General features: G+C 39.3%; 1 protein-coding gene across 4 annotated transcripts in view; it reads left to right on the top strand.

Moving 5' to 3' along the window:
- MED27 (mediator complex subunit 27) overlaps positions 1–23,801 on the top strand; it is a 161,392-nt gene that overhangs the window by 122,979 nt on the left and 14,612 nt on the right. For 2 of the 4 annotated variants that reach the window (XM_044993164.1, XM_044993165.1), the window contains exons 5-6: positions 11,294–11,401; positions 21,702–21,743. In XM_044993164.1, the coding sequence (XP_044849099.1) occupies positions 11,294–11,401; positions 21,702–21,743 (150 nt within the window). The remainder of the gene's footprint in view (positions 1–11,293; positions 11,402–21,701; positions 21,744–23,801) is intronic. The other 2 variants (XM_044993166.1, XM_044993167.1) reach the window with 1 other exon arrangement.

Raw genomic sequence — 23,801 nt, 5'->3', positions numbered from 1 at the left:
AAGTAACTATATAACCTCATTGATGCAACCTTTGTCCATCTCTTCCCTACTGTTTTATCCCCTCTCAGTTTTGCATTATGTCTGAAATTATAGTGTAAGCTCTCTGAGGCAGGGGGCCGTGTCTTGCTTTTGTACTGTAAGGCATCCAGCATGCTCTAAAATAATTCAGTTGACCAAGAAAAGTATATACGGTACTTACTAATAAAGGTATTGGCATGAGAAACAAGTATATTAAGAAGGCCCAAATTGTTGTGACCTTGAGGGCCCATATTTTCAAACATTGGGCTGGATTGTGCCCTCTCCCTTTGTGAGTGGAAGAGACCAAAATGGTGGGTCAGTGCAGGGGAAGTTATGGAAGGGATCTACTGGCTCAAAAACATGGTGAGAAGGAGGCAGCCTGCCTCCCTCAATGTTAAGTTAACCCTTCACACTGTGTAACTCTCATTGTGGGGCTTTGGGATATGTATTTGGAATCCTGCTTCTAGGGAGCTGGAAGAGGGCACATGCTGAGGCCAAGAGAAGTCCATTGGTTTGGGGAGCCAACCTCCCGTTTGTTCTATGTGTAGCGGGGATGTAACTATGATGCTCTATCCCAAAAAATAAAAGGCAAGACAATTCCACAAGGAGAACTTCATGATTTCCAGCCCTCCCTCCCCCCTCAAGAAAATTCTCACTCAGAGGATGATCTTGCCCTTTGTTTTAAAAGATTTTCCTTTTCAGACTGAGCAATGCATGTTCTGTTATCGTGACCTATTTGAGTGTCTAGTTTGAAGTTTTGAAGTTTAACTGTTCGTAGTTATCTTTATGGGGGAAGTGGTAAAAATATGCTTGCTAGCCCTTTTGTAACTTCAAAAGGATGAAGGAGTTTGTTCAAACTTTCCCAAACAAATCACCCCCGGGAAGAGACCTAACACTGAAAATGTTAGCCCAAAAGATTATTGTTCCAGAAAGTTTTGAGAATTTAGAAATTGTTTTGCAACTTTAACCATAGCAGTTGTGACTACTGTAATCCACAGTTCCTTCAGTGTCCCAAAAGTAGTAGTTCTTATTTGAAAGACACCATCTGATGAACAAAAATAGACCTGCAGGCTTGCTTTCAACTGGTAGTAACCTTCCTGTGAAGCTTGGCCCTCAGTTGGCAGCATACATCTTTCAACACAAGCCACCACCAGTAAGCAAGAAGATACTAAACTATTCCTAGAAGCATAAATGTTGGTTCTGAAAGATTCCTACATGCAATCCTATGAGGCTGTTACTTCTTCCAGACAACTGAGTCTTTTTGTGTTTCAGATTTATACATAGCAATTGTACCTCATTAGCTTGGATTTACGCTGCATAGACCAAATGCATAAATCATTGACATCTTTCAGAGCTGTGTGAAATCCTCAACTGATTTTAAAAGCTGTTTATCATGGTATTTCAGTGTGCAGTTTAATCCCAATCTACACTATTGATTTTTCAATTAATTTTTTACTTGTATCCATGCATGAAAGAAGATAAACATTCACTTTAGATCAGCTTCAATAAAAGTGCTATGCAAAATTAATTTGCTGTGGCACTGGAGTGAACAGAGGACTCTTTTAAGGTTTTTCTTTGACTTTGTTTCTCAACTTCCAGGAGCTTGCAATATTTGAATTGGGATGGTAAACAGATAAACTTTCCCTAATATGTTAAGAATACATTAATTATCTTAGACTTTTTGTTGTTTCTTTGATTATTTAACCTGTTAAATTCCTGGACACACAACATTCTTTGTCAAACAGTTGTGTTTCTTGTGAGATCAACTGTCTTCTTTGTTGTTTTGTGGTGATCACAGCCCTGGGGAAAGTATTCATCTCCCTAAATCAGGAGTTTGGAAAAATTTTCAGAACATGGACCCTATCTTAATAAACATACTGGGATTGATTCTCAATTATTATGTTCCTATGCTTGAACTGTAAGCCACCCTAGCGCTCCCCCTGTCCTGGGCTGTGAAGGGACCAAACCAGCTCTCAGTGTGAATTAGAGCATGCTTAGAGATCGTATCAGGCATACTTCCCATTTCAGCATGGCTGCTGCCACCACAAGGAAGTAATTTGTGACCCTTGCAAAGTGAGAGCCCTAAGTCACCGTTAACCAGTTTGCAGCCTGTCTTTTAATGATCAGAAGAAAACCTTCAATTTTGAATAAAAAATACTCATAATTTACTTAAATTCCTTTTTATGATTGTAGTCAACCAGTTAGTGTGAAGCAGGTAGACATTTTTATGTACTCTCTCACCTGGGCTTCCATAATGCCAAGATTACATGCAAATGCAGCTGTACATTCAGAGTCAGATCCTCAGCTGGTGTAAATCAATGCACCTCCAATAAAAGTAAATGGATCATACCCTAAAATTTTAACAAATTGTGAAATGCACAATGTATTTCAAAATAATTAGAGCTTTCTTCCCTGTTGGCTTTCATGTTACTGGGGTGATCAAAATTGGTACAGCTTTATTTGCAATAGGTGTAATACAGGTTAAGAAGATAGGATTTTGTTTCTTTGCAGTGGAACTCCCCTGATTTTGGCAGACCTACAGAATATCATTTGTCTGCTTCCGTTCTTTCCAAACTAACCATTTTTGTAAGCTTTACTATGATTATAAGGCTAGGAAAAGAGAATACCAATATTAGAAACAGTGGAATTGCCACTTTAAATGTCATCTTTGGTTTTAAGGTAGAGTGTCTCTAAAATTCAACTATTGCAATTGCCCTGTGTCTATAAAGACTTTTCACAGTGTGGTTGTTTTCAACCATCTTGTGACCATTATCAAAATTCAAAATCTTGATGTGTGATATTTTAATGATAATACCAAATATATATATAGTAGTATATTTATTCAAGCATCAAAAAGGGCTTTACAAATTAAGGTAAGCATTATCTCCATTTTACAGATGAGGCACAGGAAAGTTGTGATTCAGTTGTGACTGAGAGAGGTAGAATTCAACTGACTCAGCAATTCAAAAATAGAACCAAGTTCTTCAGTTTTCAACCACTAGACCATTCTGCCTCTGTCACCATACTTCAAAGGACTGACTACCTTCTAACATTATAAAAGCATATAAAAGGAACACTATAGCAGATATAAACACTGGGAAAATGTGTTTTAAAAAACACTGGAAGAGTTTTTTATTGTTTTGAGCTGTTTCTAACACATAATGATTTAAATAACTGAATTCTAATTTTGGAAAATACTTTCTGCCAAAACAAAGCTCATTTCAGAAATAGCATTTTCTTCTCATATTTTGTTATCAAGCAATCTTTTTGATGATAAATTCATTGTATACATTTATACTGCTAGCTAGATTTTTACCTACTGCTTCCCTCGTCTACTATTCATGCCCTAAAAGGAGAGAGATTTTTGACATCGTTTCCATTCATTCTCATTAAAATCAGATAATTTACCTTTTAACTTTTAAATCTTGTTCCAGGCATTTTAAGCAGTCTGATTGTATGGAATTGGGTCGTATTAATTGCAAATGGGCTAGACATCTGTTCACTAAGATGGAAGACTTTTTTGGCTCAGTTTTTGTTTTTCTATATATTGTAGCTAAAGTGCATTAGTTAAAATTGCCACCATTTTCTATTGGAAATTCAGTTTTTGAGGTTTATAATTTGACCATTAAAATACATCAAATTGAATCGTGTTCTATAAGATCTTATCCTGAGAGCAGTTAAACATTTTTTATATACATATTTCATTATCCAGTAATTTGGAATCAGTTGCCTATGCTATAGTTGGCTGGAACAATTTAATGTTTGACTTTAAAAAAAAAATCCCTGTTCCCCCCCCATGCTAATCAGTGTAAGTCTTCATCCTTAAAACCCTGCTAGTTGTTCTTGGTAACTAACATTTCCTCAGCATTTGTCATATTTCCTCCTCTATTTTTCTAAAGCAAAATTAGCAAATTTTAAAAGTGAACATTGTAAATATCTTCTCTCTGTATTTACATTGAACTTTATATGGTGCATAAGCATGATGGGAACAATCAACCAAATGTCAGAAAACCTTTAATAGGGCACTGATTAATTCTGAGGTGTTTAAAATTGTGGAGACTGGCCAGTTTCCAGTATTTATCTGGGACACTGAGTTACAGCTTCTTTTGCCAAAGTCAGAACTAGAAGAATCAATCTCAACCCCTTGTGCCTGCATCAATCCCCACCCCCTTTGACCATCACAGTCTGACCTGCCTCCCTCTGCTGCTGGTACATGACTGTCTCCTCAGGTCAGGGACAAGCAGTGGGGAGGGCAGGTCACATTATGGGCTGTAGATAGGGAAGGACTTCTATGGAACCAGCATAATCTATGAGCAGCAGAGCCCTGGAGGATGAGTGTGTTGCTCTCTACCTGCTTTTGGTGGGTGGAAATTAGTAAGGTGAGGAGGCGAGGGAAAGGAGAAGGAGCAGGGACAGGTGGAGAGAAGCTGGAGATGAATTTATTCAGCTTCTATTCCTCTGTATAGGTGAATATGCATCCAATTCCAGAGTGTCAATGATCCATCTTGATGCTGTAGTAGAGCTTCTTTGTTGACGGAAGTCAGAAATCCTTCCCATCCCATCCCAGTAATATTACTGGGGTATTAAAATTTAGAATGATGAAAGCAAAACTTAAGAAACTATTGGTCTTCAGTAGCAAATTAATCTTCATTGGACTGGGATAATTATACCATAAATGTGACTGGCCCACGGGCAAAACCTGTCTTCTAACCTTTAGGCAATATTGTTTGCCAGTTTGGTCTCCTTATTAACAGAATATGCCTTGTTACTGAGGGAAAAGATCACCAACTGATCCTTAATATGGGAAAATCATTTAAAGACCTTAATTTGTGTTGACTTTTTAACGTGCACTATTGCAATTAAGTTAGATTAATGAAAGGTAAATTCCAGCCTCTACATTAAAAAAAAAATTCTTGTAGAGAACCTAATTAGCATGTTGGTTTATTTAGCCTCTAATGGCTTAATTGCATCCTATCATGCTATTTACAAATAGGCATCATTAAAGATTAATGATTGTGTGAAGGGAATTGCAGCATTCATACCAGCCTCAGATGAGAGAAAGAAATGGAGGGAAAAAATAACTAATAGAAAATCTGTTGCTTTTCTAATGCTTGTATTCTCAATACACGTACCATATTATTCGTGGCTGTTCTGCTGATTATCAAGATACAAGAGACAAAAGAGTAGGTCTGCCTATTTTGCAAGGAGCAGGTGGGCTGGACTTTTGCTGCTGAACGTGCACAGCTTCATTATGCTTTTAATTTGTTGATGCATTACTGTCTCCTAAGGTGAATGAAAACACATCCGTGCACACACGCACCCCCCTCCCCTCTCTCTCTCATTCCTTGTGACATTAGCAGTGAGGTATGCAAGTGAACTGAAAATAATATTTCTTCTGTTTAGCTCTGCATTGCAGAGCATCTGCATTTCAAATCAGCAGAGGATTCCCTGGGATGCTGAGAGGCAATCTGGAATTTAGGGAATTTTCCTGCATAGTATTGGAACTTGGTGCCTTCAGCAACCTCTCTCCTAAAATCAAAATATAAAATAAATCTAACAGAGGATGTTTATAATAGTATTTAATTAGTGCCTATAAGAGCAAATTAGTTTGTCATAATTTTCAGTACAGTACTAAAGTTACAAAGAGGAGATTTAAAGATATTTTCTCCAAACAGAATTTTGACCATTTTAAGCTAAATTTTGGCCTTGTTACTACCAGTTTGGAGAGAGGAAAAAACTGTTTTTGCTTCCTTTTCTGTCACTACGTTAATTAAAGTGAGCATTTGATAGGAGTCTAAGAATAACAAAATCAAATGTTCAGGTTACCTCTCCTAAGTGCCCCTCATTTTTGGCTTAAAATGTTAGTCATTTGCACTCAGAGTTCTATTAGTGCTAAACAAAATATTTTTAAATCTAGGATTTTACAAAGGGACTTTTATTTTACCCCTATTTTTGTCAGTAAAGTTGCGTGTTTTAGTACATTGTCTCTCCTTATCCTGGAGCTTCCCATTTTAGGAAACAGCATTATGAATATCTCAGCTGTCAGATTGAGCACATAGTGGTTAAAACCAAGTTAGAACAGCATTGTTAGTAGACACAGAACCAAAACAGGAGCTACATGAGTGTTTAACTTGCAGCTGTTCCATTTTCAGCTCACAGAACTGTGGGGCATATTTTTCCATTCATATTAATTGAATTTTAAAGTGACCTTGTACATGTATTGATTTGAATTAAAATTTTCTACATCAAGGGCAAGTTGGCACATATCCTACAGGCGAAATATTAAAAAGCCAAGTGCTGTCTAACAGGGTATCGACAGAAGAAGTTGAAGTTTAATGGGAAAAGTTTGCTTTAGAAGGGAAAAAATGTTGCCCACTTTAATTAAATTGAAAAGTAGCAGATCTCTACACTGATAGTAGCTCCCTATGATTATCAGCTGTGCAGGTCATTGAGTGTTCATTTAAAAAGGACTGGCCAGGTGGGGCTTGACCTCCAAAAGAAGAGACCTGCACTGCTGGAGTTCAGAGTAGAACTATCAAATTACTCCCTTTGTAAGGGCTATTAGTGTTTTATTCCCTACTATCCGATGATCTGCAGGGCCACAGCTGTATGCCTGAAAATGTAAATTATACTCCAGAGCTAGATCTTTTCCAAGCATGAATTCCTATTGTCTGGGCCAAGTTAGCCCCACATGTGCAAGAACAAAACGTATTCCTCTGAGGATTCTCTTTAGGAGAACTGTAAAATGCTGTTGAGATCAAGACGAAAGACCTGTAAAGCAATTTATGACTACTTCTTATGACATTTGATCATTACAGATAAAATAAAAGTATTTATAGTTGTAAATAATATGGACTCTGTTCCACAGTGAAAGGAGCTACGGGGTGCTCTTGTGGCTTCCAAATCTCACAGCATTCCCCACTTAGGTGACAGGCTGTTGTACAGCCATTGCTGAGTGCAGTATTACTGGCCTCATTCTTTCAGTGACATTACAGAAATTACGACCTTAATCATTCTTTACCACAGTGACCTTTCCAAAATTTCTGCCTCTAGTTCTGTTCCATTCCCTAATCTGCTTGACAGGAGCCACAACCCCTTCAATTTGTGGATTATTCTGTTCCTAGAATAAATTAATTGCTGAAACCCCCACTCCCTCTTTTTCAGCCATAAAAAGTACTGGAACTCCACTGTCAAGAAAACATTGGTACGAAATAGGAAACTTAATATTCCAACACCTGGTAGCTGTGAAGAACCCAGAATGATAATTTTTAAAACGTAACTTTAGAAAGAGTGAAAGTTGCAATGTACCTAAGTGCTAAAATTCAGAACTTTCAGCACATATTTCAATAACAGATTATTTCCTTTATTTGTTAAATTCATTGTTTATATAAGTATCAGAGGGGTAGCCGTGTTAGTCTGGATCTGTAAAAGCAGCAAAGAGTCTTGTGGCACCTTATAGACTAACAGACGTTTTGGAGCATGAGCTTTCGTGGGTGATTACCCACTATGTCGGATGCATGCACGAAAGCTCATGCTCCAAAACGTCTGTTAGTTTATAAGGTGCCACAAGACTCTCTGCTGTGTATATATGTCATTTATAAAAGAGGGCAGGTGGCCTTGCGGTAAAGTTGTGTTACAGTGGGTAAAAGACCCAGGATAGATTTCAGGACTTTGTCTTCTGTGCCCCAGGATGGAGCATTAACTTGCCCAGTTCTTTACAAACACAAGTTTTTCTCCTCATCTCAGTCTCCATTCCAAGAAATTTAAGGCGCATCATGTACAGGCTTTAAAGTCGTCCTCATCCAACACTCTTTGACCTGAGAGAAATGTCCTGTCCTAGGCCTGAGGAAACTGAACAAATACATACGCCAGTTCAGATTCAGGATGGTAACACTTTCCTCCATCAATCCATCTCTTCAGATTCAAGACTGGTTCATGACTGGACACATAATTCTACATAGCCATCCACCTAGCCCACAGGATGCCCCTGAGATTTGCATTGAGGCTCAATCACCATCAGTCGAAAGTACTGCCCTGTGGACTTTGCACAGCATCAAGGATCGTCATAAAATGCCTAGCAGTCATGGTGCCTATCTGAGAAGAAAGCATTCACTTCTGCTTGTACCTGGATAATTGTCTGATGAAGACAAAATTTGGTAGGAGATGGCAGCAATCTTGGGATATGCCCTCTCCCTGTTCTTCCAGTTAGGCATCCTGGTGAACAATAAAAAATCATCTCTTATCCTGTCACAGCTGTATACAGGCCTCCTAGAGCCACTTTACCCTGTTTACAGGGGCCAATGTGAGGATGAGAATCTCACCCCAAGCATTGAGAATTACTAAAAGTGGTTCAATGATAACTAGGAGCCATGAGTTGAAATTATGAAAAGAAGAATAAAGGCAAAACATCAGAAAAACTATTGAGAATGAGATTTATTAGAATGTGGAATAGTCTGTCAAGGTTAGCGGTGGAAGCACCATCACTCTGGTGCATTTTAATCTAGACTGGACAAAGTCCTGGAGACCATACAGTAGGAAATAGTTCTCTATTGGCTGGGAGTTGAATTTGAATAATCTAAAAGATATTTTCTCACTTTTATGATTTTCCATTGAAGAAAAACTATGTAATGCTGTCTGTATAACTAATCACAAAGACAGAAATCCTTGTTGGGGAGACATCCTTTTACCAACCTTAAAACTCAAACTAATCTTTGAAAAATAAATTGATATTACATTAAAATGCTTTCTTAATTATTGCATTTTTTCAGTAATTAAGGCTTATTTCTGTTCTTATGCTCCACTGGACCCTACAGACTTCCTTTGACACTAGTTTTACTTTTTATATGTTTACTCTGTATAGAATAAATTAGAAATAGAGGGGTAACTATCCCTTTACAACTATTGAAATTGTAACTTTTTTTATTCTTGTAACTGTAATCTCCCCCTGCAACTGCTTCATTCCCCTACTCCTTTTATTTTTTCCCCAAAGGGGCATCAAGCTAACCTTCTTTTATTTAATTTTTTTATTAAGTCGAAGTTATGATGAAATGTTAACATACTACATGGTACATTACTTATGCAGGATCAAGTTAATATTCAAAAAATCTGACTAAATATTCTGGCTTGCTGCTTGGGGAGCCCTCCTCCTCTGAGTATGATAGAAAGGGTGACCCATTTTCCAAATAAGTATCCTTTTTTGGGCACTTGTCATGTTTGTGTACTTGATGTGTGTGTCCCTAAGAGCCCTACTGCCCACTAGCATAGGTACTCTGTCTCTCCTGAGACCGACTCAATTAACTCACTTCACCCAATCTCTTGCCATGGTATTTATCCGAAAGGTAAGTGTGTAAGGTTTCATATAAAAGTTACCACCACTCTGGTTATTAATATCACTATAAAATGCATGTGTTAATGTTATATGTGAAGTTATGAATTCCCTCTGTATGATGTTACTAGAACACGTTTTAAGACAAGACAACCTGGCTTAGGTAAAGGTGATAAACAGGTCTGTCTTAAACAAAGAGAAGTGGGTTTACCTCAATTTACATATTAGCAGTAAACAAAGCCATCAAGCTAGACCAGGGGGTTATCCTGATCCTGAACTCGATAGAGAATTAACGTGGGTCCTGTGCACCAGGGAGAGACAGGAGACTGAATCTCCCGGAGGCCTTCCTGACTTGTAAGACAAAAACAACCCCTTTGGGGATATAAGGAACAGAATGATACTCCATCTTTATCCTTCACCTTAGGACACAAAAAAAACAAAGCAATTTGATCTATGTAATGGGTCTTGGCCAGGCCAACCAGTAAAAGCAGAAAGGAGACCGTGGGTGAGAGAAACCATCTTGAACAAAGACTGCATCTTGGTTGATTGAGTTTTTGACTTTTAGCTGTCTTATCACTTGTATTTGCTTGTAGCCATTTTTACCTTTATCTCTTTTACTTGGTATCACTTAATCTGAGTACTTTTATAATGAAAGCAAGTTTATTAACACATCAGCAGTGTTGCGTAAGTTCCGTAAAGAGTGTGCTTCTGTAAAGCTAACAGCTTGGAAGTGTTTTGCTGTCTCCATAAAGGCGGTGAACCTCACACTTTCTCTGCGAGGATCCAATGAGAGGGACTGGTCCCTGCAGTAGGATGATTTTGGAGGCAGATTTGAGACTGGAAAGGTACTACGGTCAGCCTACAAGGAGTAACCAGGTTGCGCAAAGCCAGAGGAAGGCTTGTAGGCTGCTGACAGTAGGGAGGCCATTTGTCCGGTTATAAACCAGTCTTTTTGTGTTCTTTGTTCCCCATGTGGTAATGAGACAAATCCAGACATGGTTTTGTCTGGTACTGGACAAGGGAAGCCATAAAGAAGAGCATGCCTTTCCACCCCCGACAGCATAACCTCTCACACATGGTGTGTGAGAGACTATGCCAGCAGAGGTGGGGGTTGTGGGGGTGCACTCTTCGTTATGGCACCCCCCTTACAGGATGACCTTGCACACACAGTGTATGCGATCTCACCTGGAGGGGGATGGGCATGCCAGCAGGGACAAGACCACGTCATTCCGCACGTACCAGAATGTGAGACATTCCAGGAATGTGAGAGTGGCCACAAGTCACCCAAAGTTTCAAGGCAGACAGTGATCAAAGCCATTACTGCTCTGGGTGAACCCCAAAATGTCAAAGCGTGAAAGTTTTTCCAATACATGTTTTACGATGCCACAATTGCATGGAGAAGTCACATTGCATGTAATGTGCAATACAAAGTCTTGCTGCTAACAGTAAAAAAGAACCCCCTCCCCCCCCCTTTTCCATTTTTGTTAAAGCGAAAATATTTTGCTTTAAACCCTCAACATGCATTTCAGGGGTAGCATTAGAAAAGTCTGCTGATTCTTTTAAAAATTATTTCTTATGCATGCAGTTATGTTGGGAAGCATAAAATATATTGAAAACAATCACATTTGCTCAGTATTTTTGACATATTGGGTTTTGTTAATTTAAAGAGGAGAGAGTTGTTTGGCAGTGTCATATCTGTACAGGTGAATTTCATGATCTCAAACATTTTCAGACACAAATGGTCTACACTATTTACTTATTCTGTATTTTATAATCTGCCTCTTTCTCACACATGCACACAGTATTTTTGATCTTTATTTTCATCTTCCTGTAAAATGTTGCAAACTGAAATTCCCACAAATGTTAGTAATTAACTCCATGACCTCGTGAATGCAGACTTCATCCAGCTCTCTTTCAGCATTGTTTTTGTCCTTGTCTTGTTATTGACAGGTTACCTTAGGAAAAGTGCTAAAAGTGATAGTGGTGATGCGGAGTCTCTTCATTGACCGGACAATAGTAAAAGGATATAATGAAAATGTCTACACTGAAGATGGCAAGGTAGGGTTTTCACATCTCTAGCAGGGCTAAACTTCATACTTACTTGATACCTGTTTTTTGAGAAACTGCAAAAAAGTCATCTCATCACAAGTATGTTTGCAAACAAGAAACCATCACAAGAGGCTGGGCTGATGTTTTGCAAACATTTCAGCTTTAAATTTAACATGCTTCACTCAGATTTTTTCATACCCAAGCGTCTGATTTTTCTCTAAGCCCTGATGCCCTTGCTTGAATTTCTAATTTATCACCTTAGACCACAGTTGCCTCATTAATGGTGTCTACTGAGGAAACATTTTTTCAGTGTACCAGCACATCAATAGCCCAGGGTTCACATTTCTCATCTCTGAGAGCCACTGGAAAATCTTGGGCTAATTTTATACTTAAGTTGATAAACTCTGCTATGAAAATCATTGGTAGCCCTCAATAAGTTGCTGGTTGGTAATAGTGCATCTTGAACAGCAGCTATTAAAGAAAGTATAACCTGTATTTCCTTGAGTGATTTGCTTTATGAAAAATTCAACCTGCTTGAACCTCTACTTTCTTTTGACTGCACACACTCCATATGGCTCTCTGTATAGCATCAAAAGATGTTAATGGGATCTGACAGCTTTCAGCTTAGTTTTATTTTCTCTTTTCAGAGTGGAATAGGCTCTCTTGCTGAGACACCCACCACAACCCACCCTTTCCAGTAACAAGTACTGAGCACCTCTGTCATTCACATTCTCTCGGGAGCTTTCTCCCCTTATTATGAATCCCATTAAAATACAAAGTTCTTTATAGCTAGATGAGCATGTGGCACCCATAGGCCATGTTATAATGAGAGATTTTTTTCGTTCAAAAGAGGAACCTGTGTTTTAGCACACAGCAGCATGTTATGTACTGACCCTTGAGTTCAGTGGCTGAGTTTGAACCTCTCTTCCAGAGAAGAGGTTAAGAACTATCTGTTAAAGGGAAGTACAGCTCTATTTTCTCCCTTTTGGAGTGGGGAGAATAGAAATTGCTTGACAGTGCACTGGTTTTAAATCAGATACACCATGGAGCAGGAGATATTTTGGATATTAGTGAATAAAAGGAGACTTTTAAGAACCATAAAACCTCTGGTCTTGCATGCAAGTAAAATGATAATCCTACTCCTCTTAAAAAGCATTGATAATTTGATGAGAGGAGTGTACCATTTCACCTTCACTTCCAGTCTTTGCCAACACCTGCAGTGAGACTGTATGAACTTGTCACTCTCTTGTCAGCTCATTATTCCACCAGGCTAGTCTAGGACTTTACTAGTCCCAAACCCGAAGGCCCAAATTATTTGCAGGTATAAGCAGGCATAACGCCTTTGAGTTTGACGGAGCTGTGTCCAGTTAAACCAGCAGCAATTTTGACTTTAAAATGTTGAGTGAATAAATATATAGCTTGCTAGTTTGCCCAACTGGAATGCATATTGACAAGCAGTGGGCTACCTGTATTTCCCTAATTAAATATGTTGGTAATTGGAGAGGAAGAGCAGGGCTGAACTCATGCAGTAATGCTCTTTACTTACTGTGTCTGCTGGGAAGGCGTGATTATAGTAAATTCCATTTCTTTTTCCCTTGCGACAGACGCTGTGGGTAAAGCATTTTAGAGCAGTTGCCTACTGCAACTCCAGTTCTTCTACTCCCAGCCCGAACCAAAAAGGAGACAGAGGAATAGAAGGAAATTAAGAGAACTGTGGAGAGATTTCAGACATCATCTTTTATAGAGAGAGAGAGATTAAGAGTCAGTTCTTAGGATCGCAAAAGGAGTTAGGAAGAAATTTTCCTTATGAGCAGGTTATTTCATAGGTGTCTCTTTCATGATATCGTGCATGTTTCTTGAAAGCATCTGGTATTCATCACTCTGAGAGAGAAAATTCTTGACTAAATGGACCAATGGTTTCATCTACTATGGCAATTCCTGTGTTTCTGTCTTTAGCATAAACCAAATAGGAAAGAGAAGTTAGAACAATAATAGTAGTTACATTGTGCTTTGTGTTTAAATTGCTGTACAAACATCATTCACTTAATTTTCCCAACATTCCATTGGGGCAGATCCAGTAACAGTTTAAGGTGAAATGTGCACAGGAAGTGGCTTGGAGGAAAGGATGGGGAGAGTTTGGATAGAAGAGGCATCAGAAGTAAGAAGAGCCCCCTCACTGGAGAGTTCCAAGACAGAAATAGGAGGCCAAAACTGGAGGTTTAAGTGTGAAGATAGGGCCAGGAGATGATCTGAGGTTAGAGGGGAAGGTGGATCAGAAGAGAAACATGAAGGCAAATGTAGGTGTGTCAGGGGCATGAATAAGTTTTATGTGGTTTTGATCTTTGAGAGGAACAATGTTGCATTAAATGCTGAGAAGTTTGGTATGAGAGTGGGGGAAATATTGATTCTTTTAAGGATCAGAGTTTAGGAGTTATAGATGCAGTGAGTTTGGTGGATTCTCCTGGACACTGTTGAGCCACATAGGGTTGGCATAGTTAGGAACAATCGGTAGTTGTAGAAAAAAATTGGGATTAGAATAGCCAGGTTATTACAGGTCATTATGGAAGTACATTGGCAGAGCTGAGAAAGGAAGCTGCCAAATAGCTAGCTTCTACTCTGTTGGAGTGCAGCAAATGCAATTAGTCAATCATTTTTATTCATATGAGAAAAAAATAACACTGTATTCAAAATGAAGAGGAAAAAATAAATCTAGCAGATGGTCTTGTCCAATTTCTCCCCATGTTAGGTTATTTTTAAAAAAAAAGATTTCTGCATACTGGCAAAGAAATAAGAACCAGTAATTTTCTGAAAAGGTCTGGTTGTATTTGAATTATGAATAAGGCCCTACTTAACTTGCAATATTGCGGAAATTGTGGATTCGGCAATATTAAGCTCCCACCTAAACCTTGACAGCGGGAGTCCTGCCATGTGTGGGGCTGACAGCGGGAGTCCCCACTCTGAGTCCCGGGCTGCCAACAGCAGAAGATCGTGGAAGAATAATAATTGACTTTATTACCTCAAATAAGAAGATCTGTTGTTACTTTTCTGCAGTTTTCCATGGCTTGTCCACAACTCAGCTACAATTTTTTTTTGATAATCTTGCTATTCCAATAGGGCCCTAATTATGAAGCATTCAAAAGACCTGCCGAACTTGCTTTTGCCAGATTGCAAACAATACACCGCCCACCTTTTTCTTGGATTTTTTGGAAAAACAATAGGTGGGATTTGTCAGTTTTTTCCATAGAGTAGGTGCTGTATTCTGATGGTTGTGCAATCTCCTCTGCTTTACTGCTGGCCCATTACATCCATCGCATAGTGATGCATTTTAATTAGTCTGTAGCTATAGTGGTGGCATTGTGCCTCCCCTAATTTAAAACTTTGACATACTCATAGTGCACTGGAATCCAGACATGGAAAGTAATTATTAGTAAGGCTAAGATTTTGTCATGGTTATTTTTAGTAAAAGTCACAGACAGATCACGGGCAATGAAGAAAATTTCATGGAAGCCCATGACCCATCACTGACTTTTACTAAAAATACCCATGATAAAATGGGAAGGGGCTGTACAGCTGCAGGGTGGCTGGAAGCTCCATGGCCCCCACCACCCATGGTTGCTCAAAGCGCCTTCGTTCCCAAGCCCCGCCATGGTGCCTGGCAGGGAGCTGTGGGGGGTCCCCCTGCCCCACCGTGGTGGCTCAGAGCTTGGGGGCCTGGTGCCTCAGGCGGTGCGGGTACCTCATAGCTCCATGCTGCTGCGGGAAGGCGGCGACGGGACCCTGCAGTTCCCAGCTGCCAGGGCTGAAGTCACCGAGGTCTTTGGAAGTCACGGATTCCATGACTTCTGCAACCTCTGTGACAAAATCGTAGCCTTAATTATTAATAATGCCATCCATATTCCTGAAAAAATAAATCCATGCAGCTCATCCTTGAGGGCAGGCTTTCATGAACTGAGCCATTAGTATCCTAATTCTGCTGTAGAAATAAAATTGCAGTAAGATTTGTTTAGTGAGGCAAGGTGGGTGAGGTAATATCGTTTATTGGAGCAACTTCTGTTGGTGAGAGAGACAAGCTTTAGAGCTACACAGAGCTGCTCTTCAGGTTTGTTTGGCATGCTGACAGGCTGCTTTTCTGTAAATACAGAGATGGGGAAGAACCATGACATGGCATATTTGGCGTGGGTATTTAACATTACTGCACAGCCAAATTCCTAATTCTGCATTAGTTAGACTTACTTAAAGAAACATAAGTGTCTCAGTTGAATTATCATGTTCAGGAACTTGGGTTATGTTAATGCTATGGCTTCATTAATTACCCCATATCAATAAAAAAAGGCAGCTTTTAGCCTCCTAGCGTAAGAGAGGAAAAGAAATAGTAGTATCAAAGGAAAGCTTCAAAGACAGCCAGAACTGTCTCTTGGGTAATTTCTGATCCCTGCATTCTTTCCACTTCAAAGCTGGATGTGTGTGTGTTTGGGTGAAAGGGGGGGGTTGAATCCGATTTCTCTAACAAGTGTTGGCACCAGCCGTGTTTGATATTAGATGCAGGGAACATTTTGATTTGTTATCGCCTTTGAAATTGTTCAGACGACCTTCAGAAAATGGTCTCTTGTTACTTATACTAGGGACGGGTGGGGAGAGTGGGGCACTGGGAAAAAAAAGCCCCAATTTAATTCAAATGCAGAGGATGCCCCGAAATTGTGCTTTCAGCAGCTTTTTAGATACAAATGTGTATCTTGATTGAAAGTGAAAAGTTGAAGAATAATAGATCTGTAACAATGCATTCGTTAGTACTCTGTTTTCATGGAGAAAAGTAGACAGTCATTTAAGATGCCTGCATGTGTTTCGGGTTTTTTTTAAACTTGGATAACATCAGGTCTGTAAGACATTCATTACTTTTGCTGCTTTTGAGTATTCATGCCAAATAATGAACATTCTGTACCTGTTGAATTCATCCAAATGCAGCATCTAAAATAGAAATTTTTGCAGTTTAATTCAAAAAATTTAAAGGATCATATATTTGGCTTGGAGAATGATCATCACTGGAGATTAAAACTGAATAACAAATATGCTTTCCAATTATAACACAAGATTTGCAACCAACCAACATTCAGTTAGATGAAAATAGCTAGAAAACAAACTCTAAATTAATTTTCTGTGTGTCTTAAATTGTAGAGTTAGCTTTACAAGCATGCATATTTGTTACTAAAATGTAAGACTGCCTTTGCCTATTCCTGTGTTGCCTCTCTCCAGTTATACAAAAGGGAGCTGCTAAGGTCATCTTTCTCCCATGCATTCCCCACTCCCCTACCACCACCAAATCAAGTTAGTTTCACATCCTGACCTTGAACGTCTTTTATGACTCTTCATTCTTGTATGTCATCATGTCACCCACTGCTCTGTCAGTAATGCTAGCCTTGACTGCCTAGTTGTCCAGTTCTCCTGCAACTGACTCCATGCCAACTCTCAAGCATGAAACACACTTCTTGAGCTGATCCATAAGGTCACTCTACCTTCTCCTCCCTCCAAGGCTAGCATTACTGACAGAGGCAATGCGGGTGCTGGGGCCTGAAGCCCTGCAGCCAGAGCCCGAAGCCCCTTGGCCAGGAGATGGGGGCCAGGACAAAGCCTGAAGCCATGTGGCCAGAGCCTGGGGCCTGCCACTGCGCAGCCAGAGCCCAGGGCTGGAGCCTGACGCCCTGCAGCCAGAGCTTGCTGCCCCCCCCACCCCAGGACTGATGCCCAAAGCCTGAGCCCCAGCACCCCTGGGAAGGTGGGGAACTTACTGGCTGCCTGCTCCTACAGCGTTGTGCCCTGGTGACTCTAGAGGGGGCAGGGCCCAACCCCTGCTGCTGGCCCCAGCATCCAGGAGCAACAGGGAGTTGGCTCTACTTTGCCCTCTCCCCATCACAGCCCAGGAGGCTGTGGCTGCATTTGAGAAATGCTGCCATAGACCTACCCTCACTTATTGTGACTTGTTTCAGTGTAGTTTGTAACCTCAGTGGAGCTGGGACCATGCCTTTCTAAGGAGTTCTGATCATTATTGGAGCTTTTGGGCATTACCATAACAGAAAAAAAATCAAAATAATTGTATAGCTATACTTTATTTTAAAGAAGAAGGTCGACCAAACAAAACTAACCCTATTTATATGTAAGAATGCAAACTTTAGCAGAACTTAATAAATAGGATCTGTTCCTATTTGTTGCAAAACACTTCGATTGTCTGATTTCTCCTCTGTGTAAAAAAAAAAAAAAAAAACCTGTTAAAATATATAAACAATAATATAATTAAGTGATAAAAATAACTCCAATGCAGTGTTAACATTATGCATTTAAGCCCAAGCGTAAATCTTTGCAGAATTGGGGCTGTAGGTTGGTAGTTCTTTGGGGCATGTATCATGTCTACCTCTGTACAGGGCTCCAGTCCTGTTTGGCCATCTAAGTGCTACCCAAGAGAACTAATAATCAGGGCCCTATTTACTTCATGGCACAATGGAACCAAAAATTATAGCTACCCTTAAATTCCACAGCAATATTAGTTTATTCTACTTGCATTAAATACCCTGAATTCCCATCCTCCACCCATACACACTCAAACACATCTCTGGCTCATAAATGAAAAAAACTCATTGATCTAAAATTCTTCATTTTAAACAGTGCTTATTTTTCCTGATGGGTTTTTCCTTACTCTCTTCCTTGCTCCATTTCTTGGCTCCCATGATGCCAAGTAATCCAGCTCAGAATCTCATTCGTCCTCAGGAGTGGGGAGCTTTTAGCTGGCGTCAGCGGTTTCACCTTCCCAGCTCGCTGGGTTTTCGCTGGTATGCTGTTGTCCATGCAACAGCCCAAACTTTTAGCCCCTTCCACTTCCTGGCTACAAGCTGGACGTGCCCACTCTGACACCTGTTTCTCTCTGCTGCCTGGCTCCATGGAAGAGCATGCACTTTAATCCAGTTAATTCCCCTTTATGGGGAAAGTTGGAATGCAAGACACAGCTGCATGTAGGTCCCAGAAGGGCAGGGAGTGAGAAGACAAAATGCTGGGCACATAGCTACAACAAAACAGCAAATTCTGTGGCAGAAATGCTGAATTCCATAGTATTTGGGGAAAAAGCCAGTTTCTGTGGCTGCAGAATCATGGAGTCCACAGGGCTGTGACAGAAGTGAATGGATCAGGCCACACAGCCATCGTTTCAAATACTGCACAGACTCTCTGCAGCATTTTACTTTTGCTTCTTCTTCTTGATGTTTTCTACCCATGCCTAAAGGTTAGAAATGATTTTTTTTAAATGAAAGCGAAGTATCTCTGCAGCACAATTCTTCAATAAGTGTGATTTCCATGATAAGATTTGCAGATGAGAAATTATGACTAATAAGAGGCCCTGTAGTAATAGAAAATAAGCTGGAGGTCAGGAAAGGAGGGAGGAAGTTGCCATCTTTGCTACCTCCACTGAGACGGTATATTCTGAAGGCTGTGTTAAAATTGCACTAGCATGTCAGTTGTGCTTGTGTAAATGTGTGAATCAGTCCCTTGTTTGAGAAGTGCAACCTTAACTCCTATTTGTTTGGTGTTTTTAGCTCCTATATTCTTGAAAAGTAAAATACATTGAAACCAGAGAGAGGTTCAGTACCCACAACCTTAATCTAGCTTAACAAAAACAAAAAAACCCCACCTGTTTGGAAATCTAAGTATGGTATACAAAGGGGTATTTTATTTGGTTCCTGTAGACCAGTGTTCTAGCTTAATTCAGCTAAATGTGTTCTGTGTCAGTGGTTGCTGAATCACTTACTCGTGGACATAGGACCAGCAAAAGATTAGAAGAAATGCCCTTGTTATGGAGACAGGCTGGAGCTGATAAATATTCACATAGATCAGCACAATCTCCTACAAATGAATTTAGGGATCTTGCTGGCTCTGAGGTTGCACATTGGTTCAACGGGACTCATTTATAAGATTTCATAGTACAGCTTTAATAAAATGAAACTTAAACACCGTATGCCTTATTCATTGCAAAACAAGGAATATTTTATTTCATTAGATCCTTTCTTAGATGTGTGTGAAGGTTGGGGAGAACTGTCTAATGGCCAAAACAGTACAAAGTCAGGACTCCTGGAAAGCTGTTGCAGCTCTGTGAACTTGAGCAAGTCATTTAACTTCTTTGAGCTTCAGTTTCCCCATTTGTAAAATGGGAATATATACCCACTTCATAGGAGAATTCTAGAAGATAACACATTTTTTTGTTTGTTTTGTTTGTTTTTTAAGGCTGGAAGGGACCTTATGACTGTCTCATCATCACAGGCCATCACCCTTTAATTCCCACATCAAACTTTTGTTTGACCTTAAGCATAACTTGCAAGCCTTGCTTCCATGAGTAGTCTTTAAATACATGGTCAAAATATTAAAGACACCAAGTCACTCAGATACTACAGTAATTGGCTCATATAATACCTTAGATAGTCATGTGCCTACTGCAAGTAAAGCACTTGAGGGATCTACTGATTAATGGTGATGTAGAAATGCAAAATAATCTTATAGAACAGATCTATTTTTTTTAAGTGTGGACCTTATTGTATAAAATCCTTCTGGTTCACATGGTGTATAAACCACCCTTGAGTACTGAAAACCTCTAGGCATTTTCATAGAATATTAGGGTTGGAAGGGATCTCAGGAGGTCATCTAGTCCACCCCCCCTGCTCAAAGCAGGACCAGTCTCCCCAGATTTTTACCCCAGTTCCCCAAATGGCCCCCTCAAGGATTGAACTCACAACCTTGGGTTTAGCAGGCCAATGCTCAAACCACTGAGCTAGCCCTCCCCGTGCACACGTGAAATGGGTTTTGTTGTGCTGAGAATCTACAATGGTCTGTCTCGTGTGTGTGTGTGTGTGTATAAATAAATATTATCAAATGTCTCTCCTTTTATTCCTCTTATTGTAAAATTAGCTCAGAAATGCTGGGTCATGAAACTGAGATAATAGAAAACATTATTTGTGGAAAATATCACTTTCCATTTTAGGAAACGGCTTTATGAATATCTCAACTGTCAAATTGAGCACATAGTGGTTAAAACCAAGTTAGAACAGCATTGTTAGTAGACACCACTTTAAAGGTCCTTCACTACTCTTTTTCTTGTTATATTCCACAGGATCCTGCAGCCCTTATGTGTCTATGTGTATATAACTAAAGCCACACAACTGTTGTTGAAGTCAGAGGAAGCTGTCTATGCATATGGGCGGTAGGACAAGTGGAAAGGGTTAGTCAGTATAATATTTCAAAGGAAACTGCTTTCAATATTTATTAAGTGGCCTAGCATCAAAGCACTCAAGGTTCCATACTACCATATTAAAACTACAATAAATTTTAACATAACTCATTTAATTAATTGTGTCTGTATGTGAAATGTCTGTACTTGAATACTAAAGGGTAACAGTGGAATTTCACAGATGACGTTTTCTTTTGTTAAATCCTTAGTGCCAAGGATTCAAATATATCTTCAGCATGACCCACACAAAACTTGACTTCCTTTATTAACATCAGCTGATATGCTCTTCACTTCGATTAATAGTGCTAAATGTGTCAATTTTATGTGCCAGCCCATCTAGTTTTAGTAATGGGAAATCCCCAGCAACTGGCTGAAGACTGTACATCTTTTAAATTTTTTTGGCCAGAGTCTAGCTTGCATTCCATCCGTTTTGCATCACTTGAACATAGGGGCATGACAGCTGTGACCAGAATCGCTCCACTTCAGTGGCACAAAAGGGATAGGATGCAAAGTAAAATTTGGCCTTGTGTCTAGCCAGGTGTCAAATTCTAAAACTGTTTTTGGGATTTCCCATTACAAAATACAGATGCCCCTGGCTCCTTTTAAATATAAATAAGAGATCTCTATAGATATATACAAATAAATATTGGAAGTCTTTACTGGCCCTCCATCTAGCCATTATCAGTTGGTAATTTCCTTTAGGCAGTTTAAGTGGGTCTTGACAGATTAAAAAGAGGACAGCAGAGTGGCTTTATAGTCTAGTTTTGTGGAGCAATTAACTCAGTAGCATAAACTCAATTTAACCTAGTAAAGTCCAATAAGTGAATGCAAGAGAAAAATCCTAAAACATTCTGTTGAGGTTGAGCAATCCCCATCAGCCTGCACACTGGAAACCAAGGTAATGTTAAGAAACAAATATGTTCCTCTTCTCTTTTAGACTGCTTATTTCTGGTAATCGGGGATTATAGATTTTTCAAGACAAATATTAGTCGAATAAAATGTTCTTATGAATCCATGTGTGGTAATATATAACTTTTTTCTTTCTTACTACAGGTTGATATATGGTCCAAATCCAACTATCAGGTTTTTCAGAAGGTAAGTCCCACAACATTTACTTTCTACTCAATGCCTATAAAAGATGCATCCAACGAAGTGAGTATTCACACACGAAAGATCATGCTCCAATACGTCTGTTAGTCTATAAGGTGCCACAGGACTCTTTGCTGCTTTTACAGATCCAGACTAACACGGCTACCCCTCTGATACTTGATATAAAAGAAATGTGGATTCTGTGTCTTGCAGAACTTCTTGTTTTTGAATAGACAAACACTTTGCAAAAGCAATTAGGTCTTGTGTTATTTGTCAGCCATCTTTAATGTGATTATAAAACTTCCATCATGGCTTACAAAGAACAAAATATAATCTCCAATGATTGGAGATAGTAAGTAGGACAAAAATAGGATACGCTTTTTTTGTTTTTCAGAGATTACTTTACACTTATATCCTGGTATATCTCTGACCGTAGCCAAGGCAATCGGGGACCAAACTATGGGACTTTCTCCTCTCTAGCCTGAGAAATCATTTTCACTTATTCACTTTTGAGCTTTAGTTTGATTAATTCTTTCTAAGTACACCTCTCCCTCGATATAACGCTGTCCTTGGGAGCCAAAAAATCTTACTGCGTTATAGGTGAAACCATGTTATATTGAACTTGCTTTGATCCACCGGAATACGCAGCCGCCCCCCCCCTCCTCCGGAGCACTGCTTTACCGCGTTATATCCAAATTTGTGTTATATCGAATGGCGTTATATCGAGGTAGCAGTGTAGTTTAAGTCTAAAAATCTGTTCTTTTACTTTTCTCAGTTTAAAGGAAAAGGTGCACCCTCTATGGGGGGGAAGTCAACAGCACCTTTTCCAAACTGATCTGAAACAAATTCCACACATTCCTCTTCATGAGGTTTAATTTTAATAAGTCAGTGGGACTTGGGCACGTCTAAAAATTTTACCATAAAGCTAACTATTGGACCTGCTTGTCCTCTCATGCTCCTGTAAACTAAAGTAATTCCATGAATGTGAGAATGGTATGAGACAACAATAAGGCCAGTAAGTATAAACCTGCCAAGAGTTTAAAGACACTTTTAGACTTTGTGCTTTTTTTTTTTCTTTCAAGGCAAGTGAAATAAAATTTCTCTATGAAAACCTCTGGCCAAAATGTTGCAAGTTCAAACTGAACTGGCTTTAAATTCCAATTTCATTACATTTAAACCACAGTTCAAGGAATTTAAGGCTCAAGCTATTTTATTCCTTTCATCTACTTCTGTAGTTTATGTAACAACTATGGGTCATGGACTCTAAAGGGCATAAAAGCAGGGATCAAAACTAAAGAGATATCACCTGTATTTGGGCATAAATGTTTCCAAGAATCCAAACTCCCTCCCAGGATTTCATGTGCAGTCAAAAGAAAAACAGTTTTGACCTATGATATTACCCTGTGAAGGATCAAAGGGGACAGCTTTTGGGGAGGTATGTAGCAGTCCCTCCCTGACTAGTATTAAGGCAGAAAGAATGCCTTTCTTTACTCTAGACACAGGTAAAGAATTCTTTAATCTGTTAATTCTTCTCTGTCCACAAAAATATTTTCTTTCCTATGTCAGGTAGAGAAGAAAGCAGTGGAAAGTAATTTAGTGCAGAATTAATCTTAATAATCCTTTATCAATAATGCTTTGAAGTAATTATTGCAATGGAACAGGTTTAGGTTTTTGTAATTAAGTATGTCTTCTGAAATTCTCCATGTGTGTTTTACATTTTGATCTTATAGGAAGATGCAGCCTCTCTCTCATATGTTTGTACAGTGCCTACCACATTTTGGGCATAAATGTATTGCAAATCATCATAATGGGCATTCCTTAGAAGTTTTAATTTAGAATATATTTTTAAAGGGACCAACCGACATACTTAGTAATAGTTCTCATCTTAGTGCAATCAGTTTGACAAGTGGGTAGAAGTATCAGCTACTCATTCTAAACGGTAAATATAATTGGTAAAAAGATGAGGAAGTCTTTTACAGTGTATGCCACCAGTTCGAAGCCAGCCCAATGGCTGCATAATAGTTAGTGAAGCAAGTTGGAGGTCTCAGTACAGTTCCTACTTGT

The sequence above is a fragment of the Mauremys mutica genome, chromosome 18 (assembly GCF_020497125.1).
Source record: "Mauremys mutica isolate MM-2020 ecotype Southern chromosome 18, ASM2049712v1, whole genome shotgun sequence".
Taxonomy (NCBI): domain Eukaryota; kingdom Metazoa; phylum Chordata; order Testudines; family Geoemydidae; genus Mauremys; species Mauremys mutica.
This window is presented reverse-complemented; position numbering and strand designations above follow the sequence as displayed.